Genomic DNA, 23,182 nt, shown 5'->3' with positions numbered 1-23,182 from the left:
CAAAAAAGAAAAAGAACTGTTTTGCGAATACATTGAACATATGTTATTTATCTGAACAAGTACTTACGTATTGATAAAATCTATGGCCTGTGCCTTGAGTTGATCGGCGCTATGAAGATCAGCGAGAATCAGGATGTCGGCTGCGTTTTCGATTGCTAAACTCGTGCATAATGCTTCCTCGCACATGACTTTCAACCTTTCTAACGCGTATTTGTCCGCCGCAGCTAGTAAATCGTCCGCCATTTTTTCCAAATTTGCTGCCTTTCCGGTGTATATAAACCGCAACATCTCTCGTAACACTTCGTGGTCGACGTCGGTGATGTCCACGCGGTTTTGTTTTCTTTCCTCCATCTCATGCTCGAACATCGCCGAGAAAACGGGACTTCGCGCTAAACGATAAGATTATAAAATGAAAAAATCATCTATTTTTCCGAAGAAACGTTCGTCCTGCAGAAACGTACGGTTTTCTATCAGAAGCAAACATACTAATTTTGGGAAATAATCTCAGTAAACGAAGAAATTAGTTTACCTGCGAGGATGGCTTTGTGCGCCTGAAATTCCCTTCCGCACACTGTCAGCGTGACATCGCTGAATTTTTGGTTTTCAAACAGAAGCCCAAGGTCATCCGGTAGTCGACATTCTGGAACTTTGAATTGTATAGTATTACTTTGCCCGGAAATATTCACGCTGTCCGCCACTACGCTGACCTGTAACATTTCGCTGAATTATAGATTTCGTTCACGGTAAACATTAGTAAATCGCACAAGTATTAAGTATGTAACATACAAAGGTATATACCTCACAGAATATCGTGAGTTTATCGTCGGGCAAAAGTCCATTGGCTTCATCCAATAGGAAATCTCTCCTAATGAACTTCTTAAAACCCCAATCTTTACCTTGGACGAACCTGTAAGCACGTTGGCTCTCTGAAAGTATAAAATCACCGTTGTTTATCATTTCTGAACGATCATAGACTACGTTCTAACGGAAACGAATTAAGTTTAGGGAAGCTTGGAAACAGACTAAGATTATCACGAATCTCTAATACTGTTTCCAAGACCATGAAATTTTTTCGAAAATTACAAGGCACAGAAAATAATTGCACAATATTATCATTGTATGGTATAGTGTCCACAGTTAAGATGCTAGTGGAAATTTTTAAAATACCCTGCATTGCATCCGTTTCACGTGTTCATCACTTACCCATTGCTTTGGTTTCTTCTCTTTTGGCATTAAGAATAGAAAATTTGAACTTTGCTCTGACTTCAGATTTGTTGCACGAAACGAGAAGGAGATACAGAGACAGGTAGTCTTTGCTCTCCTCATCCAGACCCTTAGGATTCACTCTTAGGCACCTAAAATCAATTGCCGTTAATATAAATTTGCTTTTTCCAATCTTCCAAACGTGTTGTTCTTTATTTCATTTATATGTACGCTATTTTCATCGGTAGATAACAAAGATCATGCATTCGTGAAATACGACGTTTTCTTTTATTTTCTCTTTTTTCTTTTTCGCTATTACATTCAAATAAAAAATATTATCATGACATGCCGACAAAAGGAAGGTATACAGAGATCGTACAAAGTTTTGCAATTCTCTGATTTCACGGTGACATATCTCATTAAACGACACAAGTAAATAAAAGAAGCTAGATAAAAAAATTGCATTATGATAACAGGATTGTGAATATTCCAGACGTAGTTATCTTACGTTATTATGCGCGTACCGTGTGTTAACGTAACAGCGAAAGACATCGTAGAAAGAAACAAAAAAAAAAAAAAAGAAAGGAAAGAGAAGTGAAAAGAGAAAAAGAAACAACGGATTAAGAAGTAAGACCGGGAGAATGGCGTGGTATGCAATGCAAAGGATCTTAAACAATTTTGTCTGGATGATTTTTTACAATAGATTTGTAACACGAACATCTTTGGACACGTGTCGTACGTCTGATAAACGAGCTTAATCTTTAGGATCTTACCATTTTAATTTATCGTTGGCCCCTGCTGAGAAGGTGGACGACTTTAGTACTTCTCCCATTTCCTCTCGGCAAAAGCTGAAGTTATTTATCGTCCACATGTAGCTGAACTTAACCACCTTCACCTGTGCACATAAGACCTTCAAATGCGACACCACGTCAGAATGTATCCCGTGGAATCTACCTTAATCTATCTACGCTAAGGGTTACGCAAATACGAGCAACCTCTTTTCTTTTTTTTTCTTTTTCAATAAAGTTTAACAACGTCTAAGTAATAATTTGAATCGTTTCTTTTCAGTATCGATAAATTGAACTGATATATAACTTTCATTTTTCAAACGCTTGAAACGAAAAGTAAAACTACCGATCGGATATTGGGTGTAAGTTAACACGAGGATATCGATAATTGTACGCCATCTGTGTTTATTCGAGATAATTTCTTATTTACAGAGAATTACGCATTTAACTTTTAGATAATTTGGTCCGCCAGATATTAACAAAGCAATGTCCTCTTCGTAATATGAATTTTTCAAACCTAGTTTCCTCTGTTCGTTCAACAAAAGATTTCTCTGTTAGAAGATCAATAACGTATTTCTACGTAAATCGTATCGAGAAGCATAGATACCATGAACTACATGTTACATAGATGCACTCTAATTCTCTGTCGTATCCAGAAAAATATACATAACGATTCTGTAATCTCAAGAAGACCTTCACTACCACTCCATTCCTTAAGTCCGCGATATAGAAAAACCTCTTACGAAGCGAAGTATCATCGCGAAGTATGCAATGACTTCTGACCAGACAAACAGATTAAAACAATCATTCCACGTCGTTACCAGCACCATACTTGAAAGCTATATTGCGAGTTAAAAAAAAATGCAAAATAAAAAATACCACTAATATATTTTTTCAAGCTGCGTGGTAAATTTCTCTCTTATCGACCGCGATTGGAGAATACCTTTTTTTACGTCGTCTGCTTTCAGATTATGACAAACCTCGTGAGACACGCTGGTCGCGCACAACACGAAACATCGAATAATTCAAGCAAGAAGTTCGAACGTGCACCACCAGTGGATGCACGCGGCGGAAAAACGTGGTAAATTTCGATCTTTTTCGCTGTCTATTGTCCGCGATATGCCTACGATAATCGGCCAGCGAGATATTTATCTGAAACTTTTGCAAGTTACTATATATGTTGTTTCTCTATATGTATGCGTATAGGTGTGTGTCGAATGGTTTCCACGTCCTCGGATATATTTGTTTCGTTAGTTTCGTCGCGTGGCCCCAAGCAGAAAGGAAGAAAGAAAGAGGAAGAAGGAAATAGAGAGGAAAAAAGCTAACAGAGATTCTTTTTGAGAGAAACGTCGAAGGTTCCTACGACTAAATTGATCGTGGCCTTGAAGTAGCGAGCAGACGAGCCGCGAGAAGTACTACAAGTACGGGTGCACGTGTTGGAGAGAGAGAGAGAGAGAGAAGGAGCCAGGGTCGAATTGAACTTACATCTCTTACGTAATTACCTTGAAAGAAAAAAAAACGCGTAGAAAAAAGGATTTAACCTTTGCGGCGTTCGCTTCGATGCACGTTACCATTGCTCTATGTGACTTGTTAAATTATGCATATGCTAATTCGAGGATGATAAGGAGAATATGTATAGACGTGGAGGAAGAGAATGATCATAGAGTTTATCCCGATGTTCTTCGAATTTTCATTCACAACGTTGATGACATATTAAATATTGATACTTTTCACATGAATTTTTTATTAACATAAATTTTAATTATACTTTAGGGGACAGCGGTATTATTAAACATATCGTTGTTACTATTAGACTTTCTATTTATATCGTAGCATTATTAATTATAATATTAATATTTGTATTACATCTTTAGGGACTATCGTATCGTAGTAGTCGAAGAAGACCAGGATGAAAACTGTGGGAGTTTAATAACCTGTCGGTTACGAAATAGGTTACTTAATGGAAAATTGCATTCCAGAAGGGTCAGATGCGTCAATTCATTCATAGGAATTCAAGTAGGCGTTGATTATGATGAGCAAGAAACGCGGTGTGCTGCAACGGGTAGCAGTTGCTACGAAACACACAGTTCGTACACATGAAAATAATGCAGTGAATCGTTTACTGAATTCGGAGCTTATCAGAATCGTCCAAATAATCAGTTCTGTTAAGAATACCACTGATGTTCGAGTATGAGAAAGAATTGCGTGACAATTGCTAAGAAAAAACGAAATTTAACATTGTCAAATGATTTAGGAACCGTGTTGTTATTCGTTGAAAAGATTCCACTCGCTAGAAATTTATTCCAAACCACAAGGCATCTAAAGGGGCAGACTCGTTTTTACAATAATAACTAATCGCCTAACCGTTAAAAAGAATACCTATTTCCTAGAGATTGCATAATCTTCTACGAAAACAAGATTGAAACAGCAACTCAACCAATATAAATTGCATAACGCGTACAGAGGAAGAAAAGTGGCGAGCGGTACATACTCGACGATCGGACAATCGATCGGCTACCTCTTTTCCGTTCTGAAACGTGACCAGGCGTGCATCCACTTCCGTTCGAAATCGATCCCCGCGTGAATCAGCAACAATTTGCGCACGGGAACTTTAAATAACACGAAGTTACCTAGAAACTTGAAATCACTATTTTTTCTTTAATCAAGTAAAAGTTAGGATTACTAAGGAGAATTCTCTAATTCTAATTCTAAGGAGAATTAGAAAAGTTAGGATTCTAAGAAGAAAGCAACATTATCGATGGTTTGCCAGAAGGAGTTCATAATCGTCAATGATTTGCGAGAGAAGCTGTAAATTATGAATCAAGGGGAAAATTAAAGAATGGCAGAAAGTTTCTTACCAAAAGCCTAAAATCGACGATTATCCTTTGTAAAGAAGTTGACAAAAGGTTGACCTGTTATTAATTCGCGCAGCGGGCAATGTTATTAATTCCAGTCGAGAATTATTGGTAATCTGCATATTCGATGGTCTCGTAGTTAATGGACCATGAACGCGTTATCAAAATTTTAAATTACTTTCTAAATTGTTTTTTAAATTCGGTTGCTACGTCAAAGAACCATGGGTGATTTGCAAAAAAAAAAAAATGAAGGACGCTTCGAAGAAGCGTACTTTGTCTAAGGACACACACCGAGTTAGTCAAACATCCTAAAAGAAACCTAAAAATTCATATCATACTTAGTGATCGACCTCGAAAACTGATGGAGACCAAAAAGGAAGGCGTGAACCGAAGAGAGATAGGCGAAGAAGACAAGAGGAAGAGGAAGAAGAAGACACCGAGGTCGAGCCCCTACGAGTCAATGATCCCTGACGTCGTATGTACACGACCTTGGCGAACGAAGCCGAGCCCAAAGCCAAATCTATTTCTCTAGTTGGCCTGCTGGTTTATCGCTTATCGCGGTCCGCGTTACGGCCTTCAGGGCACCAGCTTATGCCGTTAGGGACCCTTGAAACTCGGCTCGAATCGGAGTCCCATGAAATTTTTATTACGGAAACGACATCACGCAAACAGATTCACACGTCATAGGTCATTGACAACGAATGCGTGCTGTTGGAGGTTCCCCAGGACGTTCGAGGTTTTCTCACATAGAAAGCAATTGTTATCTGTCGTGATATTCAAAGCTTTTGCATGGATTAATTAAGCTTGGCTCTTTTTTCCTTCTTTGAAGATCGTAAGATGTTAGTTTTGCAGGATAATTGGCTTGTTCGTGCTAATAAACGTTCATGTGAAAATAAAACGTTATATGCATTTACGCGAAGTGCGACGTGTGCGGTTGGGCTATCGCTATTTTTTGTGATTTTTAAAATTTATTTTTATTAATATATGAAATAACAGTAGGACTTTGTAGGAGATGGATCTGCGGAGCAGTTTATGGGATAGACACGAGCATTTTGTATAACTGGATTTTACATAATCGGATCTTGTTGTAGAAGTATAGTAGAATTTCGCGTTTAGATAAATTCACTTAGTATCGGTTCATCTAATCGGGTAACGATTAAAATTTATAATGCAGAAGCAAGCGTAGATTGCATATTTGGCCTGTTGAAGCAATCCGATACGATACACGAGGTCGATTTTCTCTTAAACCGGAAAATATCGCATCGATCGGGTTAATTAACATAGGCAACAACTCTTGACTAGCGATCAGATAGAAACGAAGACAGCTAACAACCGTCTAGAGAACGGATAATCAGTTTGAACAGGCGATTATCAGTTTCTATCGCGAAGCAATGCGGCGTGAAACATAGATTCGTTTCGAAACTTTGTCTACTTCGTTAAACGGCCGGTTTCCGCGAAGAAAATGCGAAACAACGAAGCCGCGAAAGAGAAAACCATCGTACGAAGAATCGACAAATCGATGTACAAAGGGAAGCGTGAGAAACGTCAGCGCAACGACTCTGGACGAAGTGAAAGTCACTTCCCTCTTCTTCGTCTTTCTTCGATCGCTTTTTTTTCACTGAAAACAATGCACGATTTCTGCGGAATATGGAAATTAATGGCCTTTAATACGACGACGAAATTAAGACTTTCCATAGAAAATTTTCTCCTTCAACAGGAAAGTTGATTTAATTGTACCGTAGAAAAACATTTTTCTAAAAGTAATGACATTCTATAAAAAAATTGTATTATGTTTCATTCTGTACATAATATTACATCCTGAAGAGATGCCGATGCAAAATTTTCTTCCAATCGAGAAAATTGTTTCAAAAATAAATGTTCACCCCTTTGTCAATATCATATACGCCTTTCTATTACGGTATGTCAGTCGGTCGGTATATAAATACAAAATAATTCACGTCAACTGGGACAAGTCATTTCTTTTTTGATCGAGATTAGAAAAAGCACCAGCTTCTACCATACATATCTTTTCACAATTAACAATCGTACACAATCGTTCGAAATAGAATTTTATATTTCTCTATACAGATCAAATCAGCTTATGTTTTATCGGCTTTATAAAAAAAGCACGAAGCTAATGTGATCGAAAAATGATTACTTCGTGAAACCTCGAGTCGTGACGCGAATCGTTTCCAACATAGTCATAAATATTCACAATCTTATAAATGTACTAGCAATCTTGTAAAACGAGCTACTGTGCTGTGCAATTATTATAACGCATTCATCGTGGAAAGATGATCCTTATTATAATTATCAGTAATCAACGAGATATAGTAAAGTCTACTCTAAGTGAATGTATTACAAAAAAAAAAAAAAAAATAAAAGGAAAAAAGAAAAAGAAAGTATTTAGTATAACGATGTAAAAAGTTAATTGTAGACCTTTCATTAATAAGAGTTTTTCTCACAGAAGTAAAAGCAGAAGTAGAAGTAGAAGCGGACTGTAGTAGTGGTCAGCAATAAGGTTGAAAGAACGTCAATGCGGGGCAGAGTCGTAAAAGGTCGAGTTTCACGAGCAATACAGAAGAGGAAGAGGCATTTTCCGAGCTCGAGTAAGACGTAACTGGTTACGAGATTACACGTACAACAAGCGTGCATTGAACCTGTGGGATAGCCAGCGAAGGTCACGCCGAAGTGAGGATCATCGAACCCAGCGCACACCACGTGAGCCGTTTTCAGCTGTTCGCTCGTCTAGACGAGCAGAGGAATTCGTCGAGCTGGACAGCTCGAGATTTTGATCGATCACCGTTCGATCCATAGAAACATGGATTCGTTCGGTGGAATTTAGCGACATTAACGCACATGTTTGTGTGTTAAATATCGAAAAGACAAGACACATTCGTCGTAAGATGCACGTATAGGAAATAATTGGGAAACAAATAAAAAATAATAATTCCAACTCGATGATAACGGTTTAAGAAATGATTTCAACCAGAGAATAGAATTATGCGAATAAGAATTAAATTATTTGTTAATCGAATCGAATGGAAAATTTGAACGATCAGTGCATTTGCTTCCGACTTACTATACGTCAGTAGCTCAAAGAAGAAGCCACGCTTTGTAGCGTGAAGTCGTACTTGAACCTGATAATCGATGCAACCTTCAGATATCGAAGACACGTCTTCAAAGGATCGCTGATAATCTCTAGCAACCGTGAACAAATTATCTGCTTTCTGTCTTTCTACAGTCTTTCGATCTTCCGTACCTCAAGATGTTAATTGAATGCTTTAATCGTTATACTTTTTCTTGTATTTTATTTGTTACATGTTATTACTAATATCTTTTTTATTTTTAATTTTCCGTTTTATTCTGGAACAAAGGATATAAAAATAAACGGTATATTTTTGAAGCCGATATTCTTTCTCACGGAGTAAAAGAAGACATAAATAGTAAAAAATTACGTAAAGAATTCGCTTCGAGTCACTGTAACTATTGAAGCGATATTTACAACAAGACCTGTTTTACAAAAGATTCTACTAGTCTGAATTTCTTTTTTTTTTTTTTTGCGACGAATCAAAGTGTTAACAGTTAAGTCGATACTTTAAAAGGGAAGCGATGTTTCGCATCGTGGAGTTGCAATGCTCGAAGGTAGTGATAGTAGTTCATAACGTGTACAGATTAAGGACGCTTTAACTAGCGTTAGACGTGTTTCATACCATATGTGTAATCCATGCTAGTTGCTAGAGGAAAATTTTAGATGAGCGGAAAGTTCCCTTAACTTACTGTCAAAGTACGAAAAAAGATTAACATGTCAAGAACTGAGCAAAATCAGTCTTATATTATTATTCTAATGTTCTAGTATAATTGTAATAATCTGCTTCGAACAACAAAATTATAAAATTATAAAACAACAAAGGAAACGGGAAGAAAATTCTAATTCCCACAAGCGAGTACATGTATGACACGTAGTAAAAGAAATATATTTAAACAAATCTAAACAACCTGTTGTTTTGTATTTAAAATTTGTTTGCAGTACACATATGTATATATAAAATACAACGTTCTACTTAAAAACTAAGGATAAGCTAAATAAAAGCTAACTAAAACGCGGGAAATTCGATCGATATAAAGAAAGAAGGGTATAGACGTATCTCGACGCGACCGCTTCGATCGAGCAACATTATTTTCCCAATCTAATTCCGTATCTTCAAACGTAATAGTACGTGTTGGCCATGATCCAAACCTGCCTACACGTTTGATTGATCCCCTCGAATACGAGTTCATGTGTATTCCTTTCGTTAACTGAGATCACGTGATCCGCACAGTGACCCTCTCTCCCTCCCTCTCTCTTTCTCTCTCTCTCTCTCTCTCTCTCTCTCTATCTATCTATTCGTTACGTCAGATTTGCGGTAACGATAAGTTAGGCGAGCTATTAACGATAAGGTTCTCGATAGGTATCGATAAATTGAATCCGCATCGATACACCGATACCGTTGAAGAATCGATAATATCGAAATATTATAGACAGTTCGCTACTATACGGATAAGGTGTATCGATAATTTGACATCGACACATATCGTTAAGACATTGACAAGCTTTTTTAAATAAGATTTTACATCTTCCTAACATTTTTCGCTTATCAGTGTGAGTCGATGTATCGCCAGGTACCAATGAAAAGACATCGAAAGAAAGAAAAAGAACGAGAAGAGTATAAGAATAGATGCTTAGCATCGACCTGCTGTAGAATACTGTTAATCGGGTCCGAGTACTGTTAAACTTGGCAAGTGGAGTAGAGGTATATCGATATGATTCGTCCGTTTCCTCGGAACGAGGTAACGAGGAACCAGAAAAATTGTACCGCTCGATGGCCCCTGTGAGTCATTCGATTCGCCATGATCATCTATAATCGTCCTTGAATCACGTGTTTCATGAACGAGATAGGTCAAAGATCGGTGGCTGACTGATCACTGTTGCAGAAATATCCATCTCTTCTTTCGTTCCGTCAGACCAAAACCGATACACCATTTATATCCCTCTGTTCTAGTAGAGACATAAACTATCTTCCAACGAATCCTTCTTTGGAAGATTCGCAATTACACGGCGGTAGTCGAGGCCGTGTTAGATTTTTCCTCAAACTCAAGGTGACACGAACGCGACGATTAGACGGGAGATGGAATCTCGACGCTCGAGGAGATCCGGTAAATCGAGTTCGTTTCTACTGCATCGAAATAATTCATCAACGAGATGAGAGAGACTTCCAGTCTATTTCGAGATGAAATAACATTCTGCAGAGGCTCTTTAGGTGGAAGCACACCGGCGGGATTCACCAGCCATCGGTTATATCGGTGCTCGTAAATTTGTTAAAACGTTTGGATGCCACTCAAACGGAAACGGAAAGCTCGCAATACTCGTCGTCTACACGAATCCTGACGTCTCGTTTTTTTAACAATCGACCACTGATTACGGGACGAGAAGCGCGGTACCTTTGTTCGCGAGCGCGAGCGTTCGATATCGATTTTCTTGAAACAGGAGTAGAGAGAGATTGAAATTTAGCTTAATTCGGAAGATCCTCCATTGAAAATTTATTGGATGAAAATATGTCGGACGTGTAAACGGAATACGATTTAGAAGATGTTAAAGGAGAATATGGAAGATATTATGAAAGATGTTCGATGGAAGTTGAGCTTGGAAGATGGTCAGAGATAATGAAAATCCTCTAAAGTCACAGGTTCTATCTTTTATTTTCACATTTCTGGGTTAAATTCCTATTATCCCTCTACTTCTTAAATGCTTAAAACTTCATTTTCACTTTCTTTGCTTCGAAGTCCCCGACTCTAATTCCGTTATTCCGCCGTTTTCGCTTAATTTCTATCTCCCATTCCTTCTACTTCAAAATATCTGAAACTTTCATCACCCTTAACTGGAACTTTCCCGTCGCTTTTGTAACAAATTCTAGTCTCTATCCTTTCCGTTCCTCCAGTATTTAACATCCTTATTATTTTTCCTACGTGTCGATTTCAAAGTTCTAAACTCCAAGAGAACAACGCAAAAATTCTCCCAGGTTCAGTCAATTCTCTCAAAAACTCTCATCGAAACCCAACTTCGGAGTCTTCGCGGCACCACGCCAACCCTCGAATTCTCGATCGCTGCCGATAAAACCCAAACTTCGCCGCCCTCTTGAACAAATCCCGGACCAGAAACGAGCCTGGCCAAGAGACCGGCAGCGATCGGTGTATTTGAAGAAACGTCGAAAGCAAAGTTCTGGGCGTCGAAGAGGATCTGCCGCGATAGAGGAGGCGTAAGGAACACAGAGGCACAAAGTTCATCGTCTTGGCCGTTTCCGTATAGAAGAAAACAGCACGTTGGAGCGCGAGGAGTAAGGAAGACGAAGATAGTGGCCCGGTCGACGCCCCCAGGAGTCGTTCAACCCGGCGATCGTCGACGATCGGCCTTGAATCACCCGTGCCCGTTTACGGGAGCGGCGTACGCGGCTTCGAGCAGCAAGCAGACCAAGTCGAGGCTTCCGGTAGAGTCCTGGATACGGTGGTCGAACATGCACGAGGTAAACGATCGTGGATCTTCCCGCGAGAAAATCGAAATTCCCGAGAAACGTTGTCGAGCTTGTTTATCTAAGAGGAATAAGAAGAAGAAGAAGAAGACAACGAAGAGGAGGAAGAGAACGAATATGGTGGAGACGATGAAGAGGGAGTATACAGTGGAACTTCATTTATCGGAATCCATCAGAGGACGAGCGGTAACTGGAATTCGTATAATAGCAACTCATTGGTTCTACTCGTTAACGATTTTTCGTTCTGGGAGTTCGTGTTTGCACGAGTGGAATAATTAACAGGAATTCGCTTAATCGAGTATCGGCTAAAATTTCATTGCAATAATAAACGAAGCTCTCTAATAGGAAAAGAAGAACACGATGACGAAGAAACGGTAGAAAAAGTTGACGAAAGAAAGATGGTAAGAGGCAAGGGAAAGAGGCAAAGTAAAAATAGGAGGAGAAGAATAGGACGAGGGAAGAACCGAAGAAGACGAAGAGAGAAAACGAGAAAGGCAAGAATAGATGGGAAGAATATGACAAAGAAAACGCAGATGAAGACAATCAAACAAAAGTAGAAGGAGACGTCTCTTTCGACGAAGACGAAGAGGAAGAAAAGGATGATGCAGAAAATGAAGAAGAAAAAGAAGAAGAAAAAGAATGAAGAGCAGAGGAGCTTAGCCCTTCTCGCGAACTTATTTTCACCGCGAGACGAGGCAGCTTGGCTGGCTGGCTGGTTGGCTGACGATATAATGGAACACGTGCCTCGAGATAACGACGTGGAAATGAAAGGCAACGAGTGATAATGGCTCTGGCATATGGGGTTCGCGTCTAGGTGACGAGTCGGTGGAAAAAAACAAGTTGAGAGTGCGCGAGGGGAATTTATGTTGAATGTTTCGTGGAATTACAGGTGGATGAATGGATGAAGATGGAGAAGATTGTTAAGGGTTGCGAGCTTTTCGGCAAGCCAACAAGTTTGCCGACTCTATGAATGTATGTCGAGTGGGACGAGATTTGATTAAGAAATTGAATGGGTAGGTTGGAGGCGCGTGGGTGATTTAGGTTGCTCTTTAATGAGGCAAGTTGACGAACTTAGATCGATTGGGATAGTAGAACATTGTTGGAATTCGTAGATTGCTGATTATGCAGATTATAGAGGATTTGACCGATTCAGAAGGAAATTATAAAATTTATTGGCTATTTGTGTGTTATATATACACACACGAGCGATATAGATTTTTGTAATTAGGATAAGTTGGTGAGCAACGATCGGTCGAGAAAATCGAAAAAGACATAATGGATGTCGAGTGGTAAAAACAGAATGGACAGGTTGAAATGAAAAAAGCGTAAAAGAATGTGATGTAATTGTAGTTAGATGATTTGGCAAAGTTAGATCAACAGTGTAATCGTAGAAAAATTATTACGGCTTGCGAATCAGCTTCATGACTAGTACTAGTCTAGCTCGTGTAGAACAGAGCAAGAATATAAACAGTTATAAGTCGAGGAATCTGATAGGCTTGGAATAATAACGTGGAAAATTGCTACAGTCTGTGGATCAAAGAAACGGCGAATCTAAGTTTGACTCGAGCGAAAGACAGGAAATGGTACGTGTCGGATAGAAAAACAGTCTGAGTAGTCGAAAAAGCCTAAGATTGTGGAGATGGTGGTGGTACGGTACCATGAATAACAGGAAGAGCTGCGACCAGCGGATTTCGACGACGATGAGTGCCATCCTTAGACGAGTCCTCGCTTTATCTTCCAGGAATAATTTACTGCGATAAGCTGATCCTTCCTTAACAGAACTTAATAGCTTAAGGAAAAGCGGAGTTGACGAATTAATTTCCAGTGAATTTTTGTAAAGGTATTTTGCAACTTATTTTAAAAGCTATAGGTTATTTTAAAAATACGATTTTAATGGATAAAATAGATCTATCGTAGATTAATTGATAAGTGGTTGGTTTTTAGCGTTTTTCCAGTTAATATAGAAGCAGTTGTTTCGCGAATAAGAATAATCGATTCTCATTAATTCTTGGATATTCCAATTTTTCATTGAAACTTGGCTATTAAGGGAAGACCCTGAGTCGTTGGAGCAAGGGAGCAATTGGAAACGGTGCCGCAACGCTTTCTACGCTTTTATCGAGCCCATCGATCGGCGTGTTACGACAGATTCAGCGCGCGAGCTCGCGCGATTGCTGCACCAGGCTCCGCGGCGGCTGACGAGGCGAAATCGCCGCGTGCATTACGAAAGTTAACTGGAGCACGAATCGACTTTCGATTCGGTGGCAAGGGGACCCCGCGTCTTCCCTGAAAACCGAGAGTTACTCCTTCGAGTGCTGCAGTTTCGCCTCGAATCATCCAACTTCTTCCCCTTGCCAAGCAGAAGAAAAAGTAAGATCGCAATCTTGCCCTCGAATTCGACCTCGGTAGCTTCTGCATTACGTAAATAACGCCTCGAGAGTTTTGTGGCGGATTCGTTTCTCCTTCACGAGGGAGAATCTCGTTCGAGATGTTAAATCGTATTGCCGAATATTATTTGCCAGATATACAAAGTGATAAAAAAGGGACCTAAGATTTTGGATGCTTAAATTTCTTATTTAGGGACGTAAAAATGTTACATAGTTATTGCATAGTTAGAATCCTGAAACTCATAGCATGTCACCATTTGCTGACATATTTTTATCTTCTAACGCGGTGCATTGTGTCTTTTTGCAACACGCTGAATGTGAATGGTAAATTGTCGTACTTAATTAATCGCACCCAAAATCGATCGTCTTCGACCACATCCTACCGCAACCAATCTACGAGTATGCCTCGTCCCTTCCCAGGAGACCTACGCAGACGTCTCCAGAGGTTCCATCCATCGAAGATTTATATCGGCTACACTGGAGTTTACTTCGCAGTAAGTTCCTTCTGACGAGAGAACCTATGGTAAACTTTACAGCTAACAAACTATCTAATATCTCTGTAATATCTTCTTGTTCAAAGGACAAGGAAAATCGACCTCCTATTTTCTATAATTCTCGTTCGCTCGATTTCACCTGTTCGAAGTATCGAAAATTGATCGAGGATCCAGCCAGATGATTTTAAGTCGAATCTCTGGCATGTTCGATCAAAAGAAATTCCTACAATCACTTAAAAGACTAGTATCGTGAAACGGAAGATACCAAGCTTCCATCGTTTCCAACTTCCGCTTCGACGATCCTCCTTGCTCGATTTCGTGTCTTCGAAACGTCGAGGATTGCTTCGGGAACCGTCCAAGTAATTTCCGATGCTTTTTATATCGGAAGAAAAAGTACCTCGAAGTGACGAATTTTCGCGGGGAAGCTAGTGAACGTTTCCACAGGCGAGTTAGAGATCGCGGCAGGGAGCAGCGGGATATCTAGTCGCAGGTCATTCACATCGCGAGGGGACGAGCAGTAAAAATAGAACGAGAACGTCAGGAGTGCGTGCTCTCACGCGCGACCACGAGGATGATATCGACGAAGACGACGAAATTGACCTAGAGGAGTAGGAGAACCCTTTGACACGTCCAAAACGTATTTCCAAGGGTTCTGTTCGGCCAACTCGTTGACGTGAATTCCGATACCTGTATGTTCGATTTCCATCGAATCTCATCTTCTTCGATCCTCTTCAATTGAATGGCGTGGTTCGAATTGGGGGAGTACCGGTATCGTAAAAGTGTTTTGGGAGCGATTTTTAAACGAGTGAGAAGAGTTTGATCCAGAGATTTGGGAGTTTTATTCGAAGAAAGAAATCTAGAAATTCGGAGATGCGAAGGAAGAATATTCGGAGCAAATGTTTGAGATCGACCCACGTGAACGAAGACCATTCAAGTTTTTGGATAGATATCTTCCTTTCACCAGGAAATAAGATTACACAGGGTTACGACGTATTAATTACAATGCTTAAATTGTAAATCGAACGAATCCTCACTAACGTAACTTCAAACACTTCTTTCTAGTCCACGGCTTAACGTTTGTAACGGACATTCTGTGAGATATACGAGAAAACTTCGTTAACGTCATGAGAAATCCTCAATTACCTAAAAGATATTTCTACCGTTAAAAGTTACGGTCTTATTCCAATCATGTAGAATACAAAACACGGTAACAAATGGTCCCTACGAGTACCCTGCTCTGCCAACTGTTACTGAAGCTCACTGTCATCGCTAACGACCAATTAAACTGCAATTAGATTGGCTTCGCCCTGTCGGTAGCACTAACAAGACACTGCTCTCGCAACAGTCATGTTCGAGTCGTAAGAATCATTAAAAACAGTTACACTATGCACACAAGGCTGACGATATATATTACTTCCTAATATACTCTAAGATTCTAAAAATCAGAACTTATATAATCGTATTATTACAAGTACAACTCGTCAGAAACTAATTGCTAATTATTTGCAATAATTTGCTTTAATTCTATCGTCGATCAATTCGAGGTAATTTTCGATTGAAAGAATTATTCGATACGTACCTGCGTGTAACACCAATTTTCTGCCACAGGGGTGTTCACTTCCGGTGGTGGAGGGCTTGGTACACGGCTTACTGCCATACTACTGCTGCTGTGCAAGTTTGAGCTGACCCGCGACGTTTGAGGCGCACAGTCGCTCACCGCAAGTCTGCAACACGAACAAATCGTCTTCATGTTAGTTTCAGCTCGTCCTGGTCTTCGTAAAATTTCCGCGCTCTTTGGGGTTGCTGCACGTGACGATCACACTAGCTGCTGCGTGTTGTTTTATTTTTGTTTCCTGAAAGAAAATTCCGCATTTTAACCATTCGTAATTCTAGCGCTAACCGAACGTTCCTAGAAACATAAGAATTTCTTCTGTTGTTGAAACGAAGAACACTGGATGGAAGGCACGTGTGAACGGGTCTCTCGTTACATTATACTACGAAGAGGGACACACGAGTCGCTCGATGCGAGGAAAAGGGGTGACCGAGGAAGGAGGACTGAACGTTGGAGGAAGTTGGAGAACGGAGAACCGCAGAGCGGGGAGGGTAGGACGAATAAAAGAAGCATGAAAGAAGGGTATGCAGGGCACGCGATGGTGCTCACGTGCGCCAAGTACGGAACTACTCGAGCATCATCGAGTCGAGTACATTAGCCTCGCAGGTTCATCGGACCTGCTTCTCGATTCTCTAGCCGAGCGGAGGTCGCAACGCGACTTCTCGTCTTAACCTTTTAACCCTTATCGGGTCGGTCAATCGATACGTTAACGCGATAACCGCGGGGGCGGATTGGTCAGGTTGGTTAATCGCATCGAACCTTCGATGACGATCGAGCGTCGCTGTCGTTTCTGCGCTGCACGAGCGCTTGCCTTTAACGGAAATTACATATTTTGATTTTTTGGATAGACGTCAAACCTGCCTTTTCGTACTTTATTTTTAATCTATATTGTTATATAATATCATACACAAGTGATAATTTATATGTTTATCTTGTCCGAGAGCTAGCGGGACACTTGTTAACGTTACGATAATCAAATATTTTCGAGAATCAACGAGTGATTCTGTCCGTATCGGGCTGAATATTTTTATATCTTTTCAGTGACATCTGGGACGAGTACGTCATGCTAAAGTGTTTTGCATTTTTTTCTTATATCCTATATCTACAGTGACGCGCGAAAGTTTCGGGGCCAAATAGATTCTTCGCTTTATATTTCGAAAGCGATATTTTGAAAGAATTTTAAGTAACATTATACAATAACAGCGTTTGCGTGTTGTATACTATTATCTTTTGCTTATCGCGCTCCTCGTATTACTCGATGTTACTTAAAAGTCTTTCGGCTATCGTTTTTCGAATTGTTAAAAATTACAGTTAAAAATTCATTCTAACCAGAAATTTTTGCACGCCGCTAAGTACAAAGGCGCGAAATAACAGACAAAGGACGATGGAGGAATTTTCCTCATCGACGTGACACGAGACCCTTACATTTTTCCTAGTAGGCATTCTTTTCCGTGACGCCGAACGAACTGTATCGCGGTATAGTCAGAGATTAGGTAAGCGCTTTAAAATAGCATCGGGAAAGTGTAGTTTCGCTTGTATATTACGAAATATAAACATTGTCGAAGAGCATATATCTTGCATCAATTTTAAACAGAATATTTATTAAAATAGATTTATGATAGGATTTTTGAAGGATCCTTAAGGAAAGCTTCGGGGATGGATATATTAATTGGTAGGTTTAATCGTATCGAGGCATAGATTTACGAAAGAAAATTGACGAGTATCGATTTGAAATACGTAGTATACAAGTTTAGCCCACAGACCTAGAAAATATATTGATGTGGAGGAATTTGCATGCGTCATAAGAGAATAGTATTACCATATCAATGTGGCATTTAACGTTTAAACCCGAGTATATGAATCTCCTATTGCTACCTCGATTCCTCCAAATAGATTCTTAATCTACGAAAAGCTATTACAGTAATTGTTAATCATCGTCTGCGCCTACAAACAGCTATTAAAATGGATGAAAAATTACCATTCTTTAGCCACTTTTCTCAACGACCATCATCATCGCCATTAAAACGAATAATCGCGTTGTTTAGCGTCCATTCTATTCCTTTTTATCGGTTAATTTCCCACCACCTTTAAACGTAATCACGCTCATTGCATAACAATGATTGACTAATAAATCGGAACCTTGTTTATTTTCCAGAATCACGACAATACGAAGTAATCTGTTTGGTATCGTTATTTCTGGAAATCAATACTCAAACCGTGCCACTCGAGGCTGATAATAGGTACACGAAGGTAGAACGACGCTTTTTCTTTTCCCTAGTTTACGACGCTTTTTATCACGTCGTGCTATCTTTAATTTGATAATTATAGTCCCTTAACAACTCGGATGTAAACGCGATACCGAGAAGAAGAAGATGGAAACTTGTATAAAAAATCATCGATGTTTCACGCAGATTGTCAGTTCAATCGAAAACCGTTTATACCCGAACACACTGCAACGTGTATCTTTGATTCCCGAAATTAGCCACACGTTCGACTTTATACGTTCAATTAACTATTATCACATTGATATTCGTATATTTTACTATCGAATTTTATAATAACGTTATTATTATATTGACTTAAGAAAAGAAGGAAGGTGTGTCAATTCGATAATTTTCCAAAGAATCTGTTCTCTGAATGCAACGTACGCTCTTAAAACGTAACTTAAATACAGAATAATTAAACAATTTCTGACATAGAGATAGAGCATTATAACTAAGAATTTTAAATTACTATATACTTCAAGAAACACTGAGATCGCTGGAAAAAAGACAAAGAAGATGACTAATTTTAAGTTCAATTCAATGAGTGTGTTATTCTTCTATGATAAGCTGTCTAGTCAGAATTATTTCTTACGGAAGTAAATCACACCGAGCAATTGACGATATATTAAATAAATTGTCTGATTTAACCAAATTTAGTGGCGAAGTAAATAAAACGATGAATAGCACGTTGAAAAAATTGTTTCCTTTAAAATGTTCTCAGTGTTGACACACCCCTCGAAACTAGCAGAGGATCGAATAAAAGTGTTTGTGAATGATCGTGACACCGGATGGATTAATATCAGTATTTATCCCCTTCCAAAGGACAACGTTTCGGCTTACGGATGCCGTTTGCGTTACATTCAGAGGTATGGAGGTGAACTACATACGGTTAAATTGTTGTTCAACAAACGGGCGCTCACGTAGCAATGGAAAAAGTGTTTCAACCGCGCATACGATTAACCGCGATACTAAAAAAAATAAGAGTACGTTGCGATAAGCGATTCTTACATCTTACAGACCGCATTTCCTGCGTAGAATCGTTATGCGAGTCCTTGTTTTTTGGATGAATATGTTCATCAGAAAATTCTAATTTCGTAGAAGACCGCAAAATATTCGATTTTCGTTTTGAAATTTTCCAATCTTCCGATCGAATCTTTCGAATCTATGAACTACGACGAGTTATAGGATATTTGAAATTTTTAGATATTATATCGATGCTTACTACAAACTGTGATATTGTATAGAAATAAATCATCGAATAGCTATGTTTTGGGACAAATGCACTATATTTTTGACATTCGAAATGCGGAAGTATTTGTTGCTTCGATTTCGATGCTTCGATAAGATACACGTATCTCCGTTTCCGGAAGATATACAACGAGTGCTTGGTAAACGAAAAACAGCCTCGTTTCCCCCCTTTCACTTTCCAACACACGCTGCTTGCGAGCAGCAAAAGTGCAGATAAGAGAAATCTCGCGATTAAGTTACTCTTACTTCGCTGTAAACGCGACAGAATGAAAGAAACGACCGAAAATTTTCACCAGCCACGACTAAAGACAATTCGAGAAAGTATTCTGCATTTCCTTCGCGTTGGAGATTGAATCTCCTAGTTTCTTAAATGTCGCAATATAATCGTAACATTTATCACATTTCTCATCGCAGCGTGGCTATAAAAACTAAGAAATGAGAATATTCGAGATAAATCTATTGGCGAACATGCAAAGCCGACAAACAGGATTATTAAAATGCCGATAAACATCTCTATAAAAATTCATGAAGCTGTGAAGCGAGTCATAGGATGACAAAGCCGCGAGACGATAAATTACCCAGCCATAATGTACGTAAGATCAAAATTCGTGTGGATTTAGCGTGTCACATAAAATAAAAGAGAACATAAAATAACAGAGATAAAGATATCGCGTTACTTCCGATTTGATTTCTCTATTCTTCGAACGTTGCTCCGTTAAACGATAAGGCTTCTTTCCGTAACCACAGGTGTTCCATGTTAATCTTTGCCAGAACGAAACGTCCAAACACAAAGGGGACGACAATTCGCTGACAAAATCGCCTAACAAACAAAAACGGAGAAAGAACAATTCGTTTGGACGACACGCGGGAATAACAGCTGAGAAAGAAAAGAGGCAAAATTCGGTTGCGAGTAGCGTAAATCTGGTTTGAAAAGGCGAGCGTGATACATCCATTCGTTAAACCTCTTATCCGTCGACATGTTAACTGGCGCCTTTTGCACGACGTCCCTCCCGTTCACCGATGTTGCCTCGCTCTAACTTTCACTTCCACGTTTTACTCCCACGTTGCTTTTGCGCTAGATATACAGTCCGAGGCGTCGAACGAAAGAGGAAGAGGGCCGATATTCGGGGCGCGCGGTGTTTCGAGCGACATTTTGCCGAGAGAAAGATAAACGGTTTTATCGTGATTCCACGTTTCAAGCCAGGTGAACGTAGGGTGCGTGGGTGGGAGGGAACGTGACCGCTCGTGTGCATACTGGCGATCCGATTTTGTGGGAAACGAGAGACCGCATCCCAGCAACGACGATTCGCAGATCGCTTTTTCTATGCACGCGTGAGTGTAGTTCGTGGAAGGAATACGGTAACGCTTTGCTGATCGGTTATAGGGAGCAATCATCTTGCGATCGATTAGCGAGAATAAACGTATTTCCAGGAAATTTCGGCTATGCTTGTCCTCCATTGGGTGCGAGTGACACGTCAATATCTAACATACACTTGTTTATTTTACATATGTAATATTAGATGCTGGTTCTGAGTAATCAGTTCCAAGAAACGACGAGAATAGTCGATCGATTAACGAAGCAAAATTGTCTGATCGATGCATGTAATACTACTGTGCAGAGAGAACGACAGGTCAGTCAAAAGTTCATACAAATGCAAACGTCTTAATGAAGATCAAGCTGTACAGATTCATCTAATTCGATCGAATCTTTAGTGACGTTAAATTGTTTGGTATATGAAGAATTCGTTTCGGACAGACGTTATATGATATTACGAGATACAGTGAACAAGAGATACTTTTTATACGTAATATAGTATACGCGAATAAAACGATTTGTTGGAGAAATGGAAATATGCGAAGGAACAAAGACGAGTTCGGTCTATTCATGGGCATTTGATGTTGAAATTTTGTCAATCGGGCCACCCGATTTCGAATCTGTTGTATGACGAAGGCGTGGGCCAGGCCAAGAGAACCCAAGGGAAAGTAGAACAGAGCTCTGACGAGTTCACCGGTGAAAACGAGGAAGTTAGGTGAAAACCGTCTATGCTAAGCTGAAACAACGCAATTATAACGATCGCGCGTCTCACACTGAGAATGATTCTCGAGGAATTGTAACTGCGAAAAATAAAAGTTATTTTTCAAGGTACCTCTAAGGAGAATGTTCGCAGCAAGTGTGTTTTATAATTAAAAGTAGGTTGGTCTTTGTACATTCAATTGGAGGAAAAAGTGAAAGTTTGCGTAGAGATTTTGTAATTCTATGGTTGAACTAGAACGTCTTCCATACTGATATAATTTGATCTCTTTCGTCCTTACTTCAAATAATTATTCGTTATTTTGCAATTTAACGCATAAAAACTGAGATTTATCTTTTTAGCTTGATACGAGCCTTGCGTTATTCATAACCTTTCATCGTGAATTTAATCCACGACTGCCTTTTGTTATCTAAAATTAGACGCTGGAAGTTATTTAATTAGCTATAAATACACACAAAGAAAGAGGCCGCTCATCTGCATAACAAAGCATCTGTATTTAATCACATTGAAATCTAATCTCCTCGTACATATAACTCATATGCCGCTAACCATTGATTTTGTTAACTTACAATAACGAATGATCGTCGATTTAGAGACAATAGATCGTCGATTATATCTACACCAACGATACTTTCGTTACATTTGCGTTGAAAAAAGACCAAGAAATAAATTATGTCGCAAAGAACGCTAACTTCAATCTATGTTTAATTTCTTATCGAGAAGGCTTTAAGCGTAGACTGTTTTAATTACGAAAGTTAAAATGAAATAGAACGAACGGAAAAGTCAATGAGAGAGGTTCAGCAACGTTTTAATAAATTTGCGTGGTTTCTGCGACGATTGGTCATCCGAAGCCCGCCGTTTTATCTGGTTCCGCGCACGAAGAGAAACGAGGACGATGGAAGATGCGAAACCCGAGATCGTCGACAGAAATCGGAAACCGGACGAGGTCGCTGTCGCCGGAAAAGTCGCAGAAATTCCCGGTCACGTTGTGAGGCGAGAAGAACAGAATACCCGTTTCCATTGTGAATTCGCCTGCAATGTTTTCGAGAAATCGCGCAAACAAGACAACGAACTGACAGAAACTGGTTGTTCGAACTGTCCTACGGATGTTCGGATGTTTTCATTAATGGCTAATCCCTTCTTACGACCATCTTTTCCACGTGTTAAATTCGAAACTTTTACTCTTCGTACTGTATTTTCTCAGATTTCCAATAAGCATATTATCTATTAATTTTGTATACAATTTTATATGTAAAATAAACACTGTTTTCGATAGACACGCGGTTTCAGAAATATCTTCGTGTTGAATGTCTAACGAATTTTCTGTTTCTTTCTATATATTAAGACAAGGATAAAATAAAAAGCTAACTGAAGAGAGAGGCAGAGAGATAGGAAAGCAAATGCGAGGAACGAAGACACGGAAACAAATTTCCCGTGCAAAACCAAGCAAATGGAAATCCAGCAACAGCGGGTAGAACGTTTACCGCTTAAAGCTCGTAACGATCGAAAGTTTCGTCGTATACATGGGCGGATAAGCGGATTTCGCGAGCGGATCCGAGTCGAGAGAAGTTGCAGGCTGCTCGTGCGACACGGCCAATTTAATCTCAAACTTTCCGGACGCTATCTTCGTGCGTGCGGATCAGGCAAACTCGTGGATCGAGGAATTAATCCAGAGTTTCCTCGTTAAGTAATTTCACGTTTAAAAACTGCTCCGAAGTTAACGTCGTCACGAGGA

At 39.5% G+C, this 23,182-nt stretch overlaps 2 protein-coding genes across 3 annotated transcripts in view; both read right to left on the bottom strand.

Annotated features, from left to right (window-relative positions):
* Positions 1-23,182, bottom strand: part of LOC117205706 (protein roadkill) — a 44,316-nt gene that overhangs the window by 3,168 nt on the left and 17,966 nt on the right. Inside the window, exons 2-7 of one of the 2 annotated variants that reach the window (XM_033444400.1) lie at positions 15,870-16,014; positions 1,977-2,098; positions 1,204-1,355; positions 799-926; positions 530-707; positions 68-389 (exon numbers count right to left, since the gene is read on the bottom strand). In XM_033444400.1, the coding sequence (XP_033300291.1) occupies positions 68-389; positions 530-707; positions 799-926; positions 1,204-1,355; positions 1,977-2,098; positions 15,870-16,014 (1,047 nt within the window). Of the gene's footprint in view, positions 1-67; positions 390-529; positions 708-786; positions 927-1,203; positions 1,356-1,976; positions 2,114-15,869; positions 16,015-23,182 lie in introns of those variants that run through there. The other variant, XM_033444399.1, reaches the window with a different exon arrangement.
* LOC117205705 (origin recognition complex subunit 2) overlaps positions 15,971-23,182 on the bottom strand; it is a 113,043-nt gene continuing 105,831 nt past the window's right edge. The window contains exon 12 of the transcript XR_004487274.1: positions 15,971-16,014. The gene's annotated coding sequence lies outside the window, so the exon portion shown is untranslated. The remainder of the gene's footprint in view (positions 16,015-23,182) is intronic.

Source organism: Bombus bifarius, unplaced genomic scaffold, assembly GCF_011952205.1.
Source record: "Bombus bifarius isolate JDL3187 unplaced genomic scaffold, Bbif_JDL3187 scf7180000007992, whole genome shotgun sequence".
Classification (NCBI taxonomy): Eukaryota; Metazoa; Arthropoda; class Insecta; order Hymenoptera; family Apidae; genus Bombus; species Bombus bifarius.
This window is presented reverse-complemented; position numbering and strand designations above follow the sequence as displayed.